Genomic DNA, 24891 nt, shown 5'->3' with positions numbered 1-24891 from the left:
CTGGTCAAACTAGAGGTTTTGAGCAGCATCTTTTTAACCAGTTTCACCCATCCAACTCCAGTAACCACTCACCAGCTGATCTGGGGATACACTTCTTTGAGCAGTTGTTAGGTCTGTGTGAGGATAGTGTAGTTTGTGACAGAAGCAAAAAGCTGTGAAATGAAACCACTGCTGAATGTCTCATGATGGAGTTTAACCAGAGTTTAAACAGACTTTACTGTTTACCTTACAATATAAAGCATCTTGATGTATCTGTTGTTGTGATTTGGTTCTATATAAATAAAGTTGAACTGAAATAAATTGAATTGAAAAGTGAAAGTGTCCTGGGTGTTTTCTGTGACTTCAGTTAGCTGAGATGAAGCCCAGCAGAGGAACTGCCGTCTTTGATGCTTCGTCGTTTTTTCAGCCCCAGGAAGTTCAATGGTTGGTTCGAACTACATAATTTAAAAGTATCTTAGTATAAAGTCCAGCATGAAGCACTGAGCGTTGGTTAACCGTCACAGAGGTTATGTTTTTGTTTCTGTGATGTTTGTAGGTTTGAATGTGTCGAGTAATAAAAACAATAAGGTCAGAGTTCAGTGACTGATTGTATGGATGTAACTTTCAATCACCGACAACATCAGCTGCTGCTCACACAGCGTCTGAAGGCTATCAGTATAGGCACAGGTTAAGGAACTGAACGTGTGTTGTGGCTGATGATGACATCACTTCCTTCTGGAATGAATGAGAGCTTGGAGCAGGAAGTGTCAGGTGAGTGAGCGTATGTGTCAGTCGGTCAGGTATGTGTGGATGTAGATCTGCTGTTGGATCCAGGGGGTGAAGTGCGTGACGTTGCTGTAAACCCCGGGTCCGAGCACTTTACTGAAGCACACGCTGCCCCACGACGTCAGGCCGAACAGCGTCCAGCGACCGCTGCTCTCCTCACACACCAGTGGGCCGCCGCTGTCACCCTGAACACACACGTTAAACACACACACACTGAGAAACTGTGTGGCCTCTGTACTTCATGCTGGACTGGTGCAGATGTTACCATGCAGGAGTCGACGGTTCCAGCTTCATAGCCGGCACAAAGCATTCTGGGAGTGATGGTCTTCATGTCGAAGTAGGACTGACACTGAGACAGAGAGATGATCCGGACCTCCCCTTCCTGCAGTTTAAAGGGCACTGCACACAAACACACAGGATGAAGATGAGGCTTTAAATATAATAAGAGCGCTAAGGCTCTCGAAGTACTCTGAGCTTTCCTTTCACAGGACATTAAAGCTCAAAGATCAGAAGGAATGAGCGCTGTTTTCACACGGAGGACGCTCTTGGCGACTAACAAGAGCACGTCTTTTATGTCGTTTTGTTAGTTCCAAGTGTCCTTGGACATAAAAATGAACTCCGAGTTGCCCCTGATGCATCCACTGGTGTCTAAGTGTGTAAATGTAAAAGCTGCCTAGGTGTACATAAAATCACTGCATGAGTGCATGATTAGGTGATTGAGACGTGGAGTAGAAAGCGTTTTGAGCACTTAAATTGAGTGAAAAGGCAGATTATGATTATGATTATGGAGACTGAGGTGAAAATAGAATAAAAACGATAGACTTGGTGTTATTTTTGGAGCCACCTGTGTGACCCTTCTGAAACATGCTGGTGTGTATCTGGTGGAACATCAAATATTTTCCTGAGTGGAAACAACCAGCTGCAGCAGCTGCATCGGAGCTGGAACGCGACCCGGCCACGCGACCCGGCCACGCCTGGAGCATTCCCAGGATCGGCGTCGGTCCTGTGACACACGTGTGGGTGCAACAGTGAGACCAGACGCGCTCCGAGCTCGTCACATTTCAATCCACACAATATCTTTGGTAAGCTACGCGAAGAGTCTTCTTGCTTAACTGCTAGCTAATCTGAAATGAATGAAACTCCCCAGTTTGACAGGTTAATGAAACATCAGTTACAACTTTACAAGCAGGAGAAAGGTTTGTGGTTTCAAACCACGCTGCATGATTTCAAGTTTATGTAACTTTCGCGGGGATGGAGTCTAGATTTAGAGCGCTTGAGCACAGAGCAGCATGAGAAAGTGAGTTACATCCACTCTCTCTCAGAGTGAATCTGAATAACGAGAGCAGAGCCTCTCTGACTCGGCTCATTCTTTCTGCTTTCAAAAAGAGCTGCCGGCCTGATGTTTTTCAACCAGCAGATGAAGACAGAGAGCAGGACTCTGCAAAGTCTAAATGCACCGACTCTACGTGACGAGAATAAAACTCTGGTAGACGAATGATTGAAAGATGTGTGCGTGCCTACTTGTGCTGCAAGTACAAAAAGCGAGTTTAGTCTAAGGTTAGGAGTGGGATACGGCCAAAGACTGAAGTGTGTATGTACTCACTCCTGTTGCCCATGTGACCCCAGCCGGTGATGTAACAGTAGGAGTCGGGTAAAGGCAGCTGGCCCGGCTGAGGAAGACACACCGGTCTGACGAAGGTCGTCTCCTCAATCTGCAAACATTAACACGCCTCATCAGTCCAGTGCGATTACAGCTGATACTCGATCCTGTGCAGCAGCACGCTCTGACCTCAGAGTCCAGCTCCACTATACTGATGTCGTAGTCCACCACCGCCCGGTTGTAGCGCGGGTGTACGATGATGGAGCGCACCCCTCGGCTCTGACTGTGAGCTCCTGGGTGGTCCAGGTTGTTAATGCCCAGCACCACCTTCCACAGGTCTGCACTCTCTCTCCTGTGACACACACACACCGTTAGTGTGTGAGGTTAAAATAAAATGTGGCTCACTGACGACACATCCTGAAGACTTACCCCTCGAAGCAGTGCGCGACTGTCAGAGCCCACTTCCGGGCGATGAGGACGCAGCCGCAGACGTGTCCGCTCTGACCGCTCTGCAGCGAGCACTGCCAGGGCCACGCCCCCCGCCGGGACACCCGGCCACCCAGAATCCGCTTCTTCCTGTGAGGGTGAAGGCCCACCGCCTGGCGTAGACCGCACTCTGACGGCAACAAAGAGACAAAGTGGATTTGTTTATGATGAGCCATCCAACCAGCAACCTCACAGCCTGCAGTTCCTCCAACGTCCACTTGAGGCTCCAAAAGGGCAACAGCCCACATAGACTCCCGTGTTAAATGTCCACTTTACACCAGAAACAAACATGTTTACAGCCTAATACAGAAAACGGCTTTGGTCTCTGATGCCATGTTAATTATTAAAGTTATATTCATGGGGGCGTGGCCTCTTTGGCTGACAGCAGGACGGCGACTTGAGTTCCTGAGCTGTGTTTGTACAGTTGGAGCCTTTTTGAAGCATTTTTAATGCAATTATCTGATAAATAATAATAATAATGATGATAATAATAATATTGATATACCTGGTGTGTGGTTAATTGTACTAACAGATCGTCACTTCAGGCTCCAATATGGTGGCAGCCATACAGTTATAAGGTAAAGGCTTTAAAATGACGAGGCCTCTGCATCACGCTGTGATTTATACAATCTATAATTGTTATGTCTGCTTCAGTCAACCTACAGACAACATGCAGGTTGTGACAGAGAACACAGTATAATTGGTCAGAAGGTGACCATCTCTGGAATCTGACAGTCAACATCAGTCAGACAGCAGCTGGACGTCTGAACTCCAAAATACCAAACTACACTGAAACCTTGAGTGCAGGTCCAGCTGTTGATCAGCATCAACAGCTGGGCCTCATACATAACGGTGTATAAGTGACTGTAGCGCTGAATGTGGCTGATTTGACAGTTTTTGAGATTAAACTTTTAAATTTGAGCTCCATCTGTTGGTAGCAGGAGGAGTGACAGTGCTGATCTACTCCTGCTCATACAAAGTACCTCCGTTTGACTCTTCAACTCAACTACAGTAGCTTCAAAATCACACTTCTTTATCTCACACTGGGCCTTTGCACAGCCCCTTAAAAACAGGCATTTTTAGCTCCATCCTTTACAAGTCAAACCCTGAATGGCTGGAACATCAGAGATAACGATATAGATGCTCTCTGTGACATCATGCAGAGCTAGAGCAGAAAAAAAACCTTAGCGCACCATTATTGACCTCATTATTATTTTATGAGCATCCACCACCAGAGCAAGACTATGAGGGAAAGGTTAAACACGTCCACTTTAACATGCTTCTACAAACACACTGATTTGAGAGAAATCAGTAAGTAAGGGATAAAAGAAGAAGGTTTACCTTCTCTGGTACACAGGACTGAAACTCTCTGCCTGGAGTGACACGCATGACTGCAGGACAGACAGAGAAACATCTGTTATAAACACATCACCGCGACACCAGCTCACAGTAATTAAAGCAGCCAGGCCATCATCCTGCCTGAACAGGTGTCCTGTTTCCTGCCTGATGGGCTCAGCCCAGATACTGCAGACAGCTTTTAACATCAGTGACCGGCAGACAGACTCCGTGCTGGACTGAGGCCCTCTTATTAAATCAGCCTCAGTTTGGTCTCTTTGACCGACTCACCACAAGCTTCTTACCTTCTCTTTTCCAGCCGGGCCTGCAGAGCAGAACCGTTCCTCTGGTGCCACTCGGGGTGGACGTGTAACCAGCGTCGACGGCCTTGGACGCCGGGCTGATCGGGCACCCTGGAAACAGAGGAGGGAACCCTGCAGAGACAAACACAATATGCTTATTCCATCAGAAACTCAGAAATGCTCACACTGCAGGAAACAATGTGTTTGCTTTGGGTCAGTGAAGCTGTCTGGGTGGAGTGTGCACGAGACAGAACGCCGAATTCACCTGACAATTACCTGCTCTATTCTCACAGAATAAATCCACAAATAATTACTTTTACAAGGATAAATCTGACAGGATAAAGCCCATCTGTGAGTCAGACATCTGTTTTCACCTCCAGCTCCTCTGGGTAATGTCTACAAAGATCAATGCCTGCAGTGCACGTCTAAAAACTACTTTTAGATGGTTTGTGTATGTATTTAGAGTTTCCCTCAGAATAACGTGTCTCCAGTCAGTTTCTCATCCCAAGGGCAGACTCCAACTCCACTGTTCTGAACTGCAGTAACTGAACCGTCTCAAAACTGATTTTCAGAGCAGAGGACAGTCTGAGCCTGTCAGCTGCAGTCCGGGATGATGCAGCTGGAGTCGGAGGTGAGATTCTGAACGAATATCAAGGAGCTGGTCAGCCAGGTGGGGAAACACAAGACAGGAAGTCCAACTGGATGTTTTTACTTCACACTTTGGGGACTCGTCTCATTTCTCTCCACATCATAAATAAAAATATTTGAATGTGAAGAAAGTCTTTGATAACGTGTGCGTGTGTTACTAACCTTACCCTAGTCCCAGCTGGTTGCAGGTCAGTTCGCTCAGCTCGTCGTTCCACTCATCTGCACAGACCTGATACTCTGCCGCCGTCTTAAACACCGTCAGCACAGAGCCCGATCGATCGGACAGAGACACTGCAGAGAGAACAGATCAGCGCATGTTTGGGTAGTAAATACTCATCAGAGATGAAATACTGTAAAATATTTATAAGTCACGTCCGAAATTCCTTTTTTTAAAACCAGTAAATAAACCTGTGCAACTTTATCATGTTGAACTTCACTTCACGCAGATGATACACAGCTTCCTACTACAAATACTCTCTGCTGTTTCATCATTATCAATAGTTAGTGAATGTATAAATAAGCAGACACAGAGATTGATTTTGCAGGATGAAAAGTAGAAGGACCAAAGCTGCACTCAGGTGTCCCTGTTAACATATTAAAGAACAACCCAACGTTTTAAAAGTGGGACTATCCTACCACAGTTCCATTCGTCGGAGCTGTCTGAGCAGTGCTTCTTTCCATCACACCACAGAGTGCGATGGACACACTGATGGTTGTTACAGGAAAGCTCGTTATCCCTGCACACCGCTGAGGAAATATGAATGGATATCATTAATAATACAGTCAGGAAGGGGATTGTTGGCCCAGCGCAGAACAAAACATAATAACATCAACATCAGGGAGTCTTACAGCAGTTGGTCTCGTCCACCAGCTGGGGGCAGTCTGGGAACCCATCGCAGATCATGCTGGCTTTAATGCAGACTGTGCTGCCGGGACACTCCCACAGAGCACGCTCAGAGCAGCCTGACAGACAGAAAGGTGAGATCATGACCTGCTGCACTAAACTGCTGAAGCATTCGTCTCGATGAGGCCGCGGCGGCCTCGATGACTCTGACATGACTCACCGCAGTTGTCCTCGTCGCTGTGGTCGTCACAGTCCAGGTGTCCGTCACAGCGTTTGCTTGCCAGCACGCAGCGACCTGACCTGCACTTGAAGTGGCTCGGAGAGCACTCTGTCACCACGAAAACACACATCGAACAGAAGATTTTAGTTTTAGGAGCAGAAAGTTTCAGCGACCGTCTTCGGGACAAACGGAGTGTACCGTCGACTCCGGCCTCTGGCAGCAGGCAGGTTGTGTTTCCTCCCTCCTCTGGAAACTGACTGCAGTCTGAGTCTTCCGGCCACTGCAATCCCACAATGCTGAGCACCGACTCACACTTCTCCTTTGCACTACGACACAACGACCTGCAGGGCGAGAGGGTGAGGACAGAGTGAGAGAAGGAGAGAGGAAAGGTATCTGAAACCTTCCAGAGGAATAAAGTGATGATTAACTAGCTGACTGTGCGCTGACCTGCAGGGCGGCACCCTCTGCAGGCTGACCGGGTCACACTTTGGTACCAGCAGCGTGCAGGCGTAGAACATTAGGTACTGGTAGCAGCCGGTCTGGACCAAAGCGGGGAACAGAGAGGACTCCCAGGACACGGAGCTCTCTCTCTGGGACAGGTGACCCAGGTAGTTGGGGAAGCTGGTGAGGTTGTAGGGCAGATTCATACACAGCTCCAGGCTGATTGGCTCACAGCGAGCTGGGACACAGAGCGCAGAGTGAAGACTAATACGAGAGGGAAACCTACACACTGTCACCCACATAATGCATACGACATGACTAACTTCCATTTTTAGGTTTAAAATACATCCAAGCATGAATCAACTTCAGCCTGTAAGTTAGAAGCTAATTACTTTAAAATGTCAAAATAAAAGCTAGGAAGTAAAAAGAAGTAAACACACAGTGCAGAATGTTTTTAAAGTCATGTAGGAATATGTGAAAATGTGATTTTAAGTGTGTGGGGACTGATGAGACCATTTCCTCAGGAGCTAAATGTTTCTGCTTCATACAGAATTCCAGCTGCTCAAAGCTCTGGACTTCCTTTATTGTGTTTTTCATCTGATAAAGCTCCAGATGTTTTCAGACAATAACAGGTCTGACCTGCAGACAGGACAGGTTAACAGTCAGACTCTTTTACTACAGAGACCTGCTTTTGAAATATGAGCAAAATGATTTGTTTGCCATCATCATGCTGAAACAATCTTTACAAACAAAACAAAAAAACATCATCTGGATGAAGCAGATGTTGTTCCTAAACATGAGGATATGGGTCGGCATTAATGGAGCCTCACAGATGTACCAGGCACAAGCTTCACTGGGCGATTCGCAGTATCAGATTAGGATATTGGATTCAGAAGATGCTGCTGTGTGAACACAGAGGCATCACCGCCTGCATTTTACCATCTGTGCACCTCATTACTGTAACTCCGCATTTTGGGTTAAATAGAAAATTCAACTGGAAACTGAAAGATGAGTTTTTTGTAATTTTACAGCCAAAATTAAAAAGTAAATCCAGGTATGATACTTGGGTGATAAAGGGTTAAATGTGACAAGCTTCTCATTGTCAGATTTATCTTTGTGAGGACAGTTTGTTGATGACTCACTGCAGCTGCTGTTGCTTTGTGGGTCGCACACGGCGTTGCCGCCAGCACACATGGGCTGACAGGAAGTGGCAATACAGCTGGGCTGACCGGGAACACATCCACCCTGACCTGGACACACACACACACACACACACACACACAGGTAAGACGCTATAGTGGAAATACTGGAAATAGGATGTTGGAGATGTGTGACAGAGGAGGATTGCTGGGACAGGGTGACATGCAGGCAGAAGGTGAGACTTTACAAAGTGAGTCAAACCAATCAAAAAGGCCCTGATAGCTAATGAACTGTGTCTAGTTTGAAGAACAGTCAGTATATATAACAGTTTGGCTCCTGTAACTTGTTTTAAGTTTTAAGAATCTGCCTCTGTGCAGGAAAGCTGCTTTATGAATAAAAGTGTTGTCTTGTGGTGACGATTAGGATGTGATTAGCTTTGAAAATGAATTATTATCTTAGTCATTAGGGATCTAAGATTTACCAAGTCATGTGTGAGATGTTTGTTCATCTGAATGATCTTCTGTCTTTTATAACAGCTTTTATGGTCAAAAGGTTAGTTTGTCTGAACTTTCTTTTAGTGTGATTTTGCTTCTAATGACAGACAGAGTCTCACTCTGGTCTACGGTGCAGTTGTCTTCATCGCTGCCATCTTTGCAGTCGTCCTCGCCGTCGCAGCGAAACGCGGAAGGAATGCACTGACCGTTCCTGCACTCCAGCAGACCCTGACTCTTACAAGCTGCAAACACACACACACTTACTGTCATTTTTGATGAGTTATAGTAACACGTGACACAGCAGTAAATCAGCTGAGCGCTCACAAGTTGTCACGTTTCCCTCGGAGTGGAAACCATGTGAGGCAGACTAAAGCTTTCTTCACATTCACTATTCAGTCCTTTCATCTATATGTACATTTGTTCCTGCTGCAGTTCCATTTTTTTTCTTTTCACTGATCCAAAGATGCTGTTTTTTGGTAGTGCACCACATGAAAGCACCACCAGAGGGCAGTGTGTACCACTGGAAAGTTTTGCTGAGCTCAGTGAGCTGTGAAAATGGGAACAACCAGTAGCAAACAAAGTGTAAGTAGTAAGTTGTTTAAATTATGAGCGAAGTTAAACCTCTCATTTCTTAGTTTAAATCCTTCTGTGGTTGTCTATGGACAGTGTTGGGGAGTAACGGAATACATGTACCGCCGTTACGTATTTAAAATACAAAATATGAGTAACTGTATTCCGTTACAGTTACCGTTTAAAAAGGTGGTATTCAGAATACAGTTACTTTGTTGAAATAAATGGATTACACTGCGGTACTTTCCTGTTTCATTTTGTCGCGGGTCAGGATTGTTTGGGTTTTGTTTGACAGCTACGTTCTGTTGTTCCAGGCGGCAGCGTTACGGTTGCCATGGTTACAGGGCGACGCTCTCTCTCTCTGCGACTGTGTGTTTCCTGGGTGAGAGAGCGCCTTTTCGTTGTTGTTGTTGTGCTAAGCTAACAGGCAGAATGCTACAAGCATAGCTCTAAAGAATGTAGCATCATGGGCAGTGTAGTCCGTGTTGCAGGGAGAATGGACTGCCATACACGTTATGTGTCTGTGAGCGCGAGGAGGGAGAAAAAGGGGAGTGGAAAGGTACGAGCAGTCATCGAGCAAAAAGGGGAGCTGGAACCATGTAAATATAATAATAACCACTGCAGCCAAGAAGAGTGCCTGACGAGCCCAGTTGTAAGTAAGCTATTAAGACTCGACTGTACACCGTGTTCGTGTTTTCCTCCGAAAACAATAAGTTCCGTTGGAGCAGTCTTTCAACACCTCTCTCTGTCTCTCACAAGAAAAGTTGACCCAGACAACAAAGTAAAGCTATTTTTCGGCTACGAGCCGACAGGGACCCCGCCGTATTAGTCAGAGGTCCCTTTACTACAGTTCGGAGTCGCGGACCTTCAGTAATAGTAATAAATCACACAGCAATAGGACATTCACGTTGTTGTAAAAAGCATGATAATATATTAAGTAATCCAAAGTATTCAGAATACGTTACTGTCATTGAGTAACGTAACGGAATACGTTACAGAATACATTTTGGGGCATGTATTCTGCATTCTGTAATGGAATACATTTTAAAAGTAACCTTCCCAACACTGTCTATGGAAAAAGTCAGCAGTTGCCATGGCTACTATTTTCCTAATCAATTAAATATCGATTTGAACACAACTTTAGATTAATCACCAGTTATAAACATGACTGATGTCTCAAAGCTAAGCTAGCTGTCACTCACAGCAGTTGAGTTCGTCGCTCTTGTCCAGACAGTCGTGGTCCCCATCGCAGAGCCAGTCTCTGGACACGCAGCGCCCATCACCACACCGGTGCTCCCGGGCCACATCACACACTGTAAACATACAATTAGCTACACTCAGATAAAATAAATAACATGAACGACCTCCAGAGTCTGGACTGAGCTAATCTTCTATTAACATTTAACATTACAGTTAAAGCCTTTATTTAAAGGATAGGGATACAAAGACACGATATGAAATGATGAGACTCGGAAATTTGATTGATTTAATGCTCTAAGTGCTCCCTTTTGTCCCTATCCTGGATCTTTAGTGTCCCAGAGAGGGATTAGATACTGTTATATCCTTCTGCTGGTGAGGGATATCAGAAGATAGCTGGCTTTAAAGAGGAGCTAAAGTTTGTTCGAGACAGAGGATGAACTGACTGGCTGCACAGAGGACCAAAATAATACTTTTTAAAAAGTTGATTTTGAACTCATGTAAAGCTACTGTAGTGTATGAAGAACAGAAATACAAAGGTAAAAATGAGCAGAGCAGCTCCACTTTTAATGAATTCAGCTTTGTGGCGTTCCTGTAATTTAGCAGTTAGACTGATATGTTGCATTGCCTCAGTGCAGGAATGATAACTGGCTTCGATCTCAGACTGTTTATCTCAGCTGAGCCTGGTGATGCTTTCAGCGTGGGTCCTCACAGAGATACAAAAATGTGTCTCTGTGTGTGTGTGTGTCTGTGTGTGTCAGATAGACAGGTGGTGGATTCCCCCGGTCCACACTTCCCCTCTCTCTGATTTCACAGCTGATCCCGAGCTGCCAAACTGCGTCACCCTGAGTGTGTGATACTCTGTGATGGATGTGTGTGTGTGTGTGTGTGTGTGTGTGTGTGTGTGTGTGTGTGTGTGTGTGTGTATGGTCTTACCACAGTTGAGCTCATCACTCAGGTCTCCACAGTCGTCATAGCCGTCGCACACCAGAGCGGGCGAGAGACACCGACCCGTGTTACAGTGAAACTCGCCATCTGCACACACTGATAGAGAGAGAGACATGATCAGCACTTCTTCTTCATGTGTTTTTTCTTTTCATTACACTTTTCCTCGTGCTTTCCTTTATCTCATGTTAGATATTTATTTTTCTTCATAATAATAATCACGTTCCTGAGAGAGCACAGAGTAAAAAAACAGAAGACAGATGTAATGGAACATTTTTTAACAATCCACAAACCTTTTAAATAACCTGTTTTGTCAAATCTTGAAGCTTTTCAGCAGCACTGTGGTTCATTCGACTGATTTCTTTATTTTGTTTCCTCTTGTTTTGTTTCTGGCTCCCTGTTTTTGTTTTGCTTTTTCTTTTCTTCACATTTATGAATGGTTAAGTCTGGCCTCTTTTGCACTTTCTTTTGTCTTTAACCTCTTAAAACCCTAAAAATTATAAATAGTTCTAAATACTAGAAGATGTAGATTTGAAATCAGCTCTCTCGTGCCCCTGCAGTTTGTCTGTTATAACATTTCCATAGGGAATGTGAAACAGGTAAAGACTCCAAATAAAGGATGTGAACTTCAAACTAACGCGTCACAGGAGACCTGATGAATATTGGTTAAACTGTCTCATGTTTAATCTTCTCGTCCTCTCCCTCCTGTCCTCTTCAGTTCTTCCTGTTGTGTTGGTTTCTCACTTTATAGCCGTTTGTCGTTCTTCCTTCATTCGTTGTCATGTGTGACTTTTACAGCCACATAAACCTCTGCTGGTTAAAAGAAGGCTGGGGTCACAAAGAGGGAGAGAGACATTAAAAGACAAAGACAAAACTCTCTCTCTCTCCCCTTTTGCTTTTCTGATAGTCGCTGCCTATAGATTCTTTATATTACCATGGCGACCACCTTTCTGTGACAGAGCGACCATACCACTGTCATCCTCTCAATCACCTGCGAACACCATGACAACGGGCTGAAACGTTTCCTGCTATTTACACAGACCACAATACAGTGTGTGTGTGTGTGTGTGTGTGTGTGTGTGCGCTCACCACAGTGTGTTTCGTCACTCCAGTCATCACAGTCGTTGTGGCCGTTGCACACCAGTTTCTGAGGGATGCAAATCCCAGTCGCACACAAGTAATGATCTTTCCCGCCACATACGGCTGCCAACCAATCAGAGAGAGAGTACAGCAGTGATGTACAACAACGATATTTATTACGTATAAAAAGTTGCAGTCCCTCTAATGTCCACTTGGCCAATAGAGAAACTGTTTTCAGTCACGACCAGAAGTATAACTTAATGAGAGACCGAGACAAAAAATATGAATGCAGATGTAAAGGAAGCCTGTAAGGGTCATTCTATACTCGCACTGCCTCGTGAACAACGTTGATGTGAAAATTGACATCATGTCCACGTTTTGCTAACTCCCATGTCTTTAGGTTGTGTGCCTCTCAGTTTTTGTAAGCTGGCACGATGTGGTTTGAAGCTGGTTCGAAGACACGAATGTGTGAATGTGTTGGTTTTTACTGCAGTTTTAATGTCTCAGTATCATTATTAGAAGCTCGGAGTTTCACAGATATACAGACGGGGAAGTTGTACAAGTTTGAATACATGAGACTTTGTGGAAAAAAGACTTTGGCTACATGCATCGTAATAGCTAGCATAAATGGAAACTGTATTTACTGGTGACTTCAAGATCTCACCTGAAAACGTTCAAACCCAAATCATTTTTACTCAGTGCAGTAACCAGCAGATTAACTGTGAGAACAGGGCGTCACAGACTGTTTTCAGGTTGTGGAGTTCCACAAGGCTCTATCATTGGTCCTCTACCTTTTATTCAGATTCGAATCATATTCTTGTCTAAGTCCATTTCCACAAACTCCCATTTTAAAACTTTATAGGAGAAATTAACATGTTTACTACAAAAATAGGTCAAAAACTGGTCTCTGTAGATAACGATTATAACAACAGGTGGAAATTTCATTCACCTTTAAGAAGTTTAAGGCTTAAAGTTTGTACTATTATGGGTCAGGTGGATGATAGCTGCTAACTGGAGTTCCTGACCTGGACTCTGGATTGAGTTTGGAGCCTTTAGAATGTTTTAATGACATTATCTGAGCTAATACATTAGCTGATTGGCTCATTTTTCCAACTGGCGGTCCCTGAGGTCTGAGCTCCAGTTTTTGAGTGAAGGATTTTATGTGTGGTTTGTACTCACAGGGTTTCCCTTTAATCTGTCGCGGTGTGTAGCAGGCAGGTGACGTGAGGAGACCTGTTGGCGAAGGTGATGATGGTGATGACGGTGGTGACAAAGCAGAGGTGGTGTTGCTGAACTGGGAGCAGCGCAGGAAGTCAGGCCAGGAGGCGTTGAACATCTGTAGGACTGGCTCGCAGCCTTCTCTCGCTGCCTCGCAGAAAGACGCACAGGGCAACACGACCGTCCTGCACACACACATACGCGGACGTCAGGGAACAGTTAGCTGGTAGCATCATTAAAACATTAAAAGTCCCATAATCCTCCTGTCAGAGGTCGTCTGGAGTTGAAACCACTGACACTGAAGGTGTGTGCGTGCGTGTGTGTGTGTGTGTGTGTGTGTGTGTGCGTGCGTGCGTGTGTGTGTGTGTGTGTGTGTCCTCTGAGTTTGGAGGGTGTGAGGGTGTTATTATTAGCCATATACACACATACAGCTGCTGTCCCACTTACTGTGTGAACAGCTGAGTTTCATGTTCTTGTTTGTGTTTTATAGGAAGACAAAGTTCAGTCTTTGCTGAATGTGCTGGAACTGAAAGACAACATTCGCATTAGAGATTCAAGGTTTAGGTAAACTGAAAGAAGCTGCTCGGCACTGTGAGGCTTTTAAAGAAGGCCTGAGCATTTTGGTACCTCCAACATTCCTGACGGTCACCTGACAGCTTTGGAGAGATGCACTTTATTCTGTGTCTTATCAGACTGTAGCTTCCTCCTATGGTTTGGTTGTTGTCAGCAGCAGCTGGACATTCGCTGAAACTAATCCAACATGCTGTCGTGCTGTTTGAACAAAGCAGCATGCTAGGGAACGAGGACAGGGAAGAAGAAACGCTGTTTCACTCTGGACCGAGTTTGCACCTGGAGCCTCTGGCACTGTGCTAAAAGCTGAAACTGAGACATAATAAGGGCGCCACCTGTTTGAGCGTGCAGCGCGCTGACGGTTTATTAATGCCCTGGGATCTCCCCTCACCCTGAGCAGCAGAGCAGCTGGATAGTGTTGCTGATGAGAACATTTGACACTGCGATCAAACAGCAACCTAACACTGAGCTCTAATTGTCTAATTATGAGTTTTATGAGTGTCCAGAGACGACTGTGATATCTGAGAAACAGATAAGACCATATTTCAATCTTCTCAAAGTTCCACTCAGGGTTCAGGCTGCTTTTCTAGTCACAGCAAAGAAGCTTACAGATAATATAAGGGACAATCTGTGGTAACAAGTAAAGGAGCAAACATCAGCTTCAGTTCTGGACAGATTAAAATAGGTGGACATGTTGTGGATTAAGAAGAAGCAGACGGCAAATAAACAGCTTCCACAGTGCAGCAGGACTTGTTTTTTCTCACCACCTTTCTCTTAATATAAATAGTTTCTATATTTTTTAGTTTTTTATGTTTGTCGTCTGGTCAGAGCGGCCCTCCAGCTCACATCAGACTCTTCAATCAATCTTCAATCCCAGGTCAAGTCCAGAAAGGTCGACACTGACGACTCCACAGCAACGAGCTGCTTATATGGAAACTGGAGAGGCTGTGAAATAGGCCAAGTAAGGTCTGTGTATGGAAACAGCTGACTGTAGGTTTGTGTGTGTGTTACCTGTTGTGTGCGCCGTCAGCTGCGATGCACTCGGGCAGAGCCAGCGAGCAGCCAAAGAGCATGATGTGTCTGTAGCACGAGAGTCTGCTGAGGTAGCTGAAGAACCTGAAACACACACGCTGGCGTTCAGTCACCGCCGGGAGCCCAGCTAACACTCATCTACTCATCGATTCACTGATGAATCGTTTGGATCATTTAAATGTTAAAAGCAATGAAACCCTGACATGACACAACCTGAGGTGATGCCTTTAATTGTGTTGTCTTCTTTGCAGTATGAAATAGCTGTATGTAGATAATTCAATGACTTTTAGTGGAAGTAACTGTTACCTTAGCAACATGTCGACCTCTGAGCTCTTCACCACGGCGACGGAGGAGGACAGCCACGTCTGATTGTAGGGCAACATGTGACACTGAGGCTCCACGATCAGCTGACAGCTACCTGCACAGAGACAGCTGGTCACCAGGATCAAACCCCGAACGCTGCCCCTGCAGGCTGCTGTCGTCATTACAGCCTCGTTATAAAACAACGTGACATTTGTACCTAACAAACGTCTTTTTTCTTCCTTTTGAAATCTGATCTATGCTTGTTTAGGACATGCTTATGTTATAGTTTCTAATATTTTATGCTTCTCAACAACAACTTTTTGGTGCATGTTTGGTTTTCACAGATCTTTGTTTTATTAGTGATATTTCACTTCATTGTTGCCCATGGCGTGATGTGTTTGGTGGACGTTGAGCAATACCACTGTCATTGTTGTGTTTTGTTACCCAGATGGAAGCTGTGCTTAGTGTGAGAGAAGTGGCATAAAAACCTAATTCTAGATAGAAACATGGGTTATTACTGGCTTAGTATCCTCACTGTTTCATAGAGCTGTCACAGACTCTTTGCTGCTAGCTGTCTGCTAGACTTCACCTCAGCTAACTGGAGTCCCTGAACTGGTCCCTTGGATTGTGTTTGTTCTGTTGGAGTCTTCTGGAGAATTTTGATGGCTGCTCTGGAGTTAATTGCACGTGCAGCGTCTGGTGGCTAAAGTTTGCTGATCTTGTGAAAATGATGGCAAACAACACTGAGTCCAAAACCAGCAGGTGAAACTCACAGTTATCAGATTTGAATCCTCTGAAATCTAACCTGTCAGACAGGTGGTTTATATTTTTTACACCTGCAGCTCCCGTAACTCCTGAACCATTTGGTCAATTGAAAGAATTCCAATGGTTCCTGAAAGCAGTGAAATTCGGGTCATTACAGTATCACAGGCATGGTGCTGCAGCAGTCAAAGGTTGGGTTGAAAGTGAGGGAGTGTGATGGAGCTCTACAGGAAACAGACATTTTATCAGACATTTGAGTTTTTACTGTCTGTTTATTGTTTTGTTTTGCTGTTTGCTTTTCTTCTCTGGGTTATTTGCCAAGAGTTGGATGTGACGCCCTACTTGGGATTACCATAATAACCCTAATATCACTGAAAAATCTATGCAGAAGCATTTGCATTCAGGAACTGTTGAATTCTTTTGACTGTGCCAGTGGGTTGGATTGACCTAAAGCCAATGGGAGCACCCGTGCTTAATACGTGTTTGATCTAACCAAAACTGTACTGGTATTTTTCACCTGCATGATTTTCATGGAATGTCAGTGTTTATTTTTAAATACTATGGTTATAATCAAAGCGAGCTGAAAAACAATCTTTCGTCATAATGGTCAATCTATAATCTAACCCTCACCTGTGGTCACGAGCAGTCAATTCAGTTTAATTTATGTAGCTCCACATCACAGCCACCTCAAAGCAACATAAAGAAAAAACCCCAACAATCAGACGAGCCCCTCCGAGCAAGCACTTGGTGGGAAGGAAAAGCTCCCTTATAACAGGAAGGAACCTCCGGTAGAACCAGGCTCAGAGGGGCAGCTATCTGCTATGACCAGTTGGTGTAGGAGAGGATAGCAACCAAAAACAGGAAGTGACTGAAACATCAGGGAGGTTCCCAGACTGACTGTTAGGGACAAAGTAAGAAGTGCAAACATCTGGTGAGCTGAGCTGCTGCTCCTTCGGAGGAGCCAGCCAATCAGTTTTGGCATCTGATCAGGATGTCCTTTAGAGGTTTTTGGGGACACAGGCAAAAAGGGTACACTCAGAGATTATATAGTAACTGGAAAACTTTGCTAGCTTAAAGAATGACTAGAATAACCTGCTGCCACAGATCCCCAAAAGAAAATGGATGGTTAAAGGACTGGACGTCTGGATGGATGCTTATAGTAGGCCAAACTAATGCCTTCCAGGATAAGTGAGATCATCCTTCTGAGATTTTTAGGGGCAAATAACTTAGAAATATAACAAATAACTAATAACAAATGACAGTAAATTGAGGTCTTTCTGTGTTTAAACCTCGCCTGTAATTGGTTGGATTGTCCACAGTTGGATGTATCAATGTCAGTGCTTTAATAAGACACTTGTAGCTAGCATTAGCAGGACAAACAGCCAGGTGACACCACCGACACCTTCAGGGCCTAACTTGTTGTCTCAGTGGGAGAAATCTAAGTCATCAGAGAGTCGGTTAATCACAGAGCGTGACCTTTTTTAACAAGGTGGCCGAACTGGGCAGGAGGTCAAACGTCCACCAAATCTGGTGAGTGTCCAGTGTCCAATCAGAGCGCAGGACAGACTGAGGCTCATTAGCATTCACCTCGACTGCACATTAATACATGGGAACAGACAGAGAGACACTGAAGGACAGCAGAGGAACAGAGAGAGACGGAGACGAGGGGAATTTTAAAATAGCAACCCAACAAACGATTTATCAGCACAGATGCACACACACACTCTCGCTCAGCCCATCAGGTCAGCAGAGGAGAGTAGAGGACAGCAGATCTGAATGCAGCTCATCCTCTGCAGCTACTCTCAGGTATCAACTCGTCCAGTCGACACTAAAGGAGCCTAATAAGATTTTACTGTTTGACGGGAAAGGACACAACAACAGCAACAGACAGACGGATAGCAGGAAGGACACAGACTGCAGAGGACTGTGGGATTTGTAGTTCATCCTTAGCCCTGGCATTACTCAGGTCTTTTAAAAGCTGCGTACGTTTCCCACAACCCCCTGCTGCTTCCATCTTTCCTGCTCACACCTGATACCTGTGTCGGGTGCAGAGGCGGTGCTGCTCGGCCAAGCGGTGCTCAGCGATGTCACAGAAGCAAGCCAATCAGGGGGCGTTGTGTATGGCTGAGTGGGCGGAGCCTGAGTAGAGGTCACCGGGGGAACGCCGGTGGCGGCAGGTGTGCTCTCACTGCGGTTCTGCGGTGAAGACGTGACGGTTTCCACCGTGAATGAGGAGGAGGGGTAGGGGTCACTTGTGCTGTTGCTGTGGTAACCAGGGTTGCTGTCGGCGATGGGTTTGGGTGAGGGGAGGAGGCTGGGGTCCAAGTGAGTGCTGCCAAATATACCTGCAGAGGAAGACACAGGTATCAGCCAATCATAGGAGGCGGTTCAGGCATGATTCTGAGCCACGCTCATGAACGTCCATGAGCGTGGCTTTAAGGCTTCAGTTCATGAACGAATGAGTGCTGTGTGGTGTCACACATTTCAAATAGTTTTAAGGAAATAATTTGACAATTTAATAATTTAGAAGATATAAAAGCTAAAAAGTGCTCTCCTTTCACAGAAACCTAAATCTCTGTATTCTCCAGGCGTGGTCACATTTAACCTAAACGTCCATGAACACACTGACGCTTTTCTACAGGTGTGTCATCAATAAAGGACCCCAGAAGCAAAACTCTCAGTTATGGCGAGAATGGAAAATTCCACAAAATGAAGGACAGGAATCCCAAGTTCTTAATGGAAAAGAAGCTTTTGAGTTGATAAATGTGTTCCCCTCTCTGCTTTTGAGTCTCATTTCTCTTTTATTTTGAAAGTCAGGTCCTCTTTGGCTTTCTCTGTTTTCACTTCCTGCCTTTTTTCTCTTCCTGTCTTGAATATTGCCTTGACAGACTTCCTTGTTGCCCCTCGCCCTGCTGGTGTGTGGTTACAGTACATCTTACAGTGTCGATCTCACAGTGAGTCTCTGTTGTTTGGGTGCATTTTGGACCCCACCCCTTCCTCTCTTCCTCCCTTTGTTACTTTAGAGTTTTTAAAGCACTGTTTTTCGTCCCCGGCCGCGTCCGTCTTTATGAACTTGAACAACCTGACATTTCTGGCAAAGAAAAAAAAAACTATTAATGAGACAGCACAGCCGTGTCAGACAGAGCTGGTTACCATGGTAATCTTTTTACATATTTTCTGTCACACACAGCCGTGGGTTTCATATTTGCATTTCTGGTATAAATGTTACAAATGAGTCACTGACAGATCATCGGCTTCACCCCCTCAAACACTACACAGCGAATTACTGCCGACATGTGTGAGATTCCTCTCAGCTCAAACAACAAACAAATCAAACGAGGAATTTTCATTTTGCACGTTTGTTACATCAGTTTATGACAGAGACGTCTTCGCGTATGTGAAGGAACATGTTTGCGTACGTAAGTCGTGCACTTGGAGGTTGTTTTTTTGCAGTGTAAGGAGGGGAGTGGGTGGGCGAATGCGTGTGCTGTAAATATCAGTGGGTACGAGTCCCAAGTGTCTCCCTGAAATCTACACCACATGACTGTGAAACAGGCCACTCATCACTGTATATAAATAATATAGCTACTGATAAACAGCTACTGAAGCTCTGCCTACAGACACAGATCTCAGGTCAGCCAATAAGTCAAAAATGAACGTGAGTGGTCTCTGTGTGACTGAGCAAAGCGGCGCCTGACTTCCATCAAATAAATAAATAAAACTGGTGCCAAAGTGTAAGTCCCACAGCTGGAGCCATTAATCAGAGTGAATGCCACAAGAAATTCAGGAAGGAAATCAAGAAACGGAGCGCTGGGACAGACAGACCTGTCCAGGTGTACCCTGCCGCCGGATCTGTGACAACTTGAATAGGATGGATGGATCCAAAAATGATAGTCGATGGTTTTCAGACTGCGATTTACCGAAAGCCCTCCTTCATTTGCTCTGTGCTCAGGCTGTTTACCTGCATGCAGCAGAGCCATTTCAAAATCATTGGTCAGTAGATCTCGAACTACAAATATGGTTGTCAGACGGTGAGCTGGTGTGAAGGACCAGAGAAAAGCTCTGCAGTGAAGATGAATTAACCAGATTTTATCTGCTGATGTTCTCACGCTGACTTTAATTTGACTAAAACTGAACTTATCATTTTTTATTTGTTGATTAGATTAAAAAAACAGCCTGATTCCTTCCCCCCACGCCTGCAGCAGATACAGGAGCAGATATCTGCAACAACCAGGAGTACTAAAAGCTGTCGGTGTGATTGGTTTCCTGCTGCGCTCAGCAGAAAGTTCACTTCACGCCCCTGAGGAGGACACATGTGAGGCTGCGGGCTGCTGCTTTTGATAAAGCTCAGAAGAACACTCTGAAACCTTCTGCTGCTGCTTGTGGAGACTCAACAACACCATCCAACAGTGAGAGCCAGGTGTGCTGTGCACACAGTGTGACTGTGGATCATCGTTCAGTCAGAGGCTGAGAAATAAAAACTGCTGAAGAGTGAATGTGAAGGCCCTCACTCACAGCCTCACATTAAAGCTGAAAACAGACGGAGGCAAGCAGGAGGCACTGCAAAGACCATTAAGTGTGTAATGGGGAGAGAAGCCACACACACACACACACACACACACACACTGTGTGCAATGAGTCGCGAAGAAGACAAAAGAAAGACAGCTGCAGAGGGAGAAGAAACCAACGAAGAAGAAAGAGGAGCGGAGCTCTCACTGCGAGGAGAATGAAAATAAGTTCTCAAATTTTTAAAAAAAGTTTATTCATTCAGACAATGTTTGTGATATTTGTGTGTGTGTGTGTGTGTGTGTGTGTGTGTGTGTGTGTGTGTGTGTGTGTGTGTGTGTGTGTGTGTTCAGAGAGAGAAATAAGACTGAATTGAATACATTTGAGAAAGAAATGAATCATCAAAGCAGACACGAGAAAATAAAGAAAGGAAGGAAAATCCAGTGGAGGAAGAGAAACGATGAGGGGGGAGGCTGAAAAGGTGATGGAGGTGAAGACCATAGCTGGGGGAGGAGGAGGAAGATGGTGAAGGTCTGGATGGACAGATGCTGCCGCGTCTCTTTTACTACCTGCGTAAATATTTGAAATCCTTTCAGTCTGATCCTCATGCTGATTGGCTGAGGGACTCCCTGCTGTCATGGTGACACACATGCACACTTCTCCTCCTACACACATCAGTCTGTTCTCCGTGCCTCCATCATTCCCCCCTTATCCCTCTGTAGCTCCTCTTCATCGAGAGAAAGGAGGGATGAAGGAAGAAGGAGGATGACTCAGGGGAAAGAAGGAGGACGTAACAGCGACGGAGGGAAAGATTGAAAGCAGGGAGGAATCTAAACTGAGGAACGTAAAAAGAGAAATAATGAAATAAAAGCCAAATAAAAAAGAAGGAATGATGGTGTGAATGGGATGGAAAAAGAAGGGAAAAGGGAGGAAAGAGACAAAGGACGGGTAGAGATTAGAGGACAGAGAAGGAGGGGGATGGAGTGATATCAGGGTCGTGTCCAGACTGAAAGTGAAGGGTGGGGTCTTTGTCAGGTCACTGAGAACACCTCTGACCTCAGAGGTCATCAGCCAGACTGTGTGTTTGTGTGTTTGTGTGTGTGTCTCTACCAGTGAGGACCAGGACGAGCAGCAGGAGGCCGGCCAGCAGGCTCACGGTGGGAATCAGGATGTAGAGGAGAAGCCGAAGGTGATTGGTGGAGCCCAGCTTGTGGGGACACGCCTCCCCGCCCATCCTCGCCTGGGGTCCTCGAGCCAGATTCTTTGTGGGACACAGAGAGACATTCAGAGGACTCATAAAACACCAGGATCCAGGTTATTAGAGCACAAAAGAGGAGGCTTCTGGCTCTATACTGTCTGTTTAGCCCCGCCCCTTCTTCCACTGAAGGTTATTTTTACAGAGAGCAGAGGTGTGGGTGCTCGGGGTGTTTCTGCCCTCTCAGAGTTTCCGTTGGACAAGCCGAAGTTATTTTTGAAGAGATATGACAACGAGCCGACACCTGACACCACACAGCAGCCCCCCACCTTAAATACTGCTCACTCCACCACCCTCTCTCTCTGTGGAGCTGCTCTGTCTAATGTGCTGATTGGCTGATTCATTACCACAATGTCTGCTGTGCATGTGCATCTGAAAGAGTGTGTGAGAGCTGCAGCTTGGATCATTTTCTTTTTATTGCATGACAATAACAAGAAGCTCACTATTTGGGTTAAATAAAGTACAAACCAAACATGCACGTTATGTACATCTTACACCTTTTAGGACTTTTAGGCGAGGACTTTTACTTTGAAGGGTAAAATTAAGTAAGGAGTAAAATTAAGATCAGAATAACAACAGCTTGGAGTACGATGTGAATCATATATATTTAATCTCTGCAACACATATTTAGAATTGAGCTATTTGTATATATTTTGTAATTTTATTTGTATTTTATTTATTTCAGTCGGTTACTGTTCGTATGTCTTGGGGAAACTGAAATCACACAATCCTCAGGCATCAACCTCTTAAGCCCCAAGCCTACCTGATCTCCTGCATTTTGCCCCCGTATCAGGGGGCGTTGGGCTTAAGAGGTTAATAAAGTAAATTCTTAAAACTGTTCATATTTATTGGTTCTGATATTTTCTGATGCCTGATATATTTAAATCATCAAAAACACCCAGTTTACTGTCACACAACATAAAGAAAACACAGTTTAAATGTCAGCTTTCTACAACATTATCATTATATCTTAATCTTAATAATGTTTTTATTTAAGAAAAAGAGTCAAAAATAATAACTGTTTGTTTTGTTTTGTAAATCACTACGTGATTATTTTAATTATTAGCCGTAGTTATTAAACTTGCTCTAATTCTTCCAGCACTACAACTATCTGTTAATAACTAAGTTTGTAATCATTTAGTCTCCGAAACATCACAAATGTACTGATTAGGAGGACGGCGACGACCGTGTTTAGCAGGTAAACGAGTGCACATCATCAGGTCTGAGAGCTGAGCGTGTGTGTGAACTTTCAGCTGTTTTCTGGATCATCTTGTAGAAACGGAGACGCGTCAGCCACCCGAGGAGCTTCAGCTGGAGCCACAATTAATATGACTTCTTAAATTTTACATCAAAATAAATCAAAGTCTTTATGAATAAACAGAGATCCACGAATCACCCAAACATGATCAAATCTAAGGTGTCATTGAGAAAAGAAATGAAGTTTATTAAGAAGAAATTAAATTTATCAGAGTTATTAATAAAGAAATGAAAGTGTAGCTGGGTGCAGTTTTATAACCATCAGAGCTCACATTCGCTGAAAACTCTACACAGACGGACATCACTACATCACTACACGACATTAAAAGTCAGATACTGGAACAACATCCTGTTTCCTACATGCTTCATGCTCCTGAGCACACCTGTGCCCTCGGGTAAATGTTACTGCAGGAGACAAAAGTGCACTGACTTTTGCACAAATGTGACAGTAACATTTTTTTATGTTACTGCTTACCTTTTTTGGTAAGCAGCTGATAGATTTTTTTAAACAGAAAATAAATCTGTAATTATTTCTGTGACAGGTTTCAAACAGAGATGACTCAATGAGATTTGACTGAAATAAAACAGAAATAAAAACATATTTGCGTCAGTTTTCTGTTGACGCTTCTCTGATTAAAGCCTTGAAATATCTTTGAAGTGTTGCAGAATAAGAAGAGTCTGCAGCAGCAGCAGCACAGAGAGGCGGAGAGGACAGAGGACGGACACCAAGGACAGCAGCAGAAGCGGGGACAGAGGTAGAGAGAGCTCCGCAGACAGCGGGGACACAGAGAGAGAGAGCGAGGGGGGCACTCACCGCCGCAGTTCCCGCTCCGCTGAAGGTGACACGCGGGCAGGTCTCCAGCCGCGCGGACAACATGACCTGCTGCTGCCCAGCGCCGAGCGCGAGACCATCCCTCTGTCTGCTGCCCGCGAGCTGCTCCGCTAACTAACCGGGCACGAGACACGCTGGCTCCGCCCCTACCCCGTCTCCTCCCCCTCCGCTGTTTACTGTCACACAGCTCAGGTCGTGCCCACGTGAGGAGGTCTTAACGTGGGATTAAAGCTCCTGGATTCAGGTGCAGGGCTGGAGCCTCGTGCCGCCCTGAGCGCCAGCTTCAAAGCTGCTGCCGCACATGTGCGCTCCTCAGCAGGGGGTGCGCTCCTCAGCAGGGGGTACCCCCAACGGGGTCCGAGACACCTCCGAAAGTTCTGTCAGGAATACAAACACAAATCAGACTCTGAACTCTCTGGTTACATCTGCATCCACCTGGGGAAGTGGCAGGGAGAGGGTGGATGGGTGGGTGGAGATGGGTCTGCCCTGGAGACAAACAGAAGCAGCATAGAGAGTATGAGATGGGTGGAGTTTACTATCATAGGATGGAGGTAAACAGGTGCATTAAGAGTATTAAGAGGTGCCCCAGTTTCAACAGCAGGGGCGTTTCCAGGAGTCTTTCAGAGCTGTGACCCACCAGTGAGGAGTGGAACCCCACAGAGGCTGTCTGTGCTCGCTTAATGTTTTAAATGCTAAAAAAAAGTCTGACAGCACCCTTTACAACATACATGTAACGTATTCATGATGCTAACTTGTAATAATGTTTCTTTTTTGATGACTTTGATGGTCGTAGTCATAGTTACGATCTTCTATAATGTAACTACAATGTTGCAGATAAATCTGTTGTGTGGTGATTTTGTCACCAGCTGTTGCAAACTCAGATGGGGAAGAAATGCTTTTAACCATGGATGGAGCGCCTCCTTCTGTAAACATTCACCATGATCAAGCTTCAGTGAGAGGGGCGTTTCCTGAAGCTTTGTTTTAAAGGTCACACAAGGGGGATTACAAACGAGCAAGGAGGGGCTCACAGGAAGTCAGAACATTAACCAAAAAAAAGAAGGTGGTTGGTGTAAAGTGATGGACATAGTT

At 45.1% G+C, this 24891-nt stretch overlaps 1 protein-coding gene across 1 annotated transcript; it reads right to left on the bottom strand.

Moving 5' to 3' along the window:
• Positions 1-262: 262 nt before the first annotated feature.
• Positions 263-24016, bottom strand: corin (corin, serine peptidase). Its single transcript, XM_026163424.1, has 24 exons — positions 23785-24016; positions 21569-21719; positions 17989-18297; positions 15194-15305; positions 14867-14971; positions 13247-13470; positions 12077-12190; positions 10979-11086; positions 10048-10158; positions 8395-8517; positions 7784-7891; positions 6648-6879; positions 6399-6541; positions 6201-6308; positions 5986-6099; positions 5773-5883; positions 5304-5427; positions 4492-4620; positions 4193-4242; positions 2795-2981; positions 2555-2717; positions 2369-2477; positions 1031-1164; positions 263-950 (listed from the first exon to the last, which is right to left on the bottom strand). Exons 1-24 carry the CDS (start codon positions 23845-23847, stop codon positions 768-770), a joined length of 3315 nt encoding a protein of 1104 aa, XP_026019209.1. The 5' UTR covers positions 23848-24016; the 3' UTR covers positions 263-767.
• Between the last annotated feature and the right edge of the window lie 875 nt (positions 24017-24891).

This window comes from Astatotilapia calliptera, chromosome 3 (assembly GCF_900246225.1).
Source record: "Astatotilapia calliptera chromosome 3, fAstCal1.2, whole genome shotgun sequence".
Taxonomy (NCBI): Eukaryota; Metazoa; Chordata; class Actinopteri; order Cichliformes; family Cichlidae; genus Astatotilapia; species Astatotilapia calliptera.
The sequence above is the reverse complement of the archived record's forward strand: the minus strand, read 5'-3'. Positions and strand labels throughout refer to the sequence as shown.

What these genes read in the sequence shown, in the direction of transcription:
- corin (XM_026163424.1), bottom strand. Translation starts at nt 23,847, where the DNA reads ATGTTGTCCGCGCGGCTGGAGACCTGCCCGCGTGTCACCTTCAGCGGA. An exon ending in CAACTGCACCGTAGACCAGA is followed by an intron (nt 7,892 to 8,394) that starts GTGAGACTCTGT and finishes GTGTGTGTCCAG; the next exon opens with GTCAGGGTGGATGTGTTCCC. An exon ending in GCCAGAGGCCGGAGTCGACG is followed by an intron (nt 6,309 to 6,398) that starts GTACACTCCGTT and finishes TCGTGGTGACAG; the next exon opens with AGTGCTCTCCGAGCCACTTC.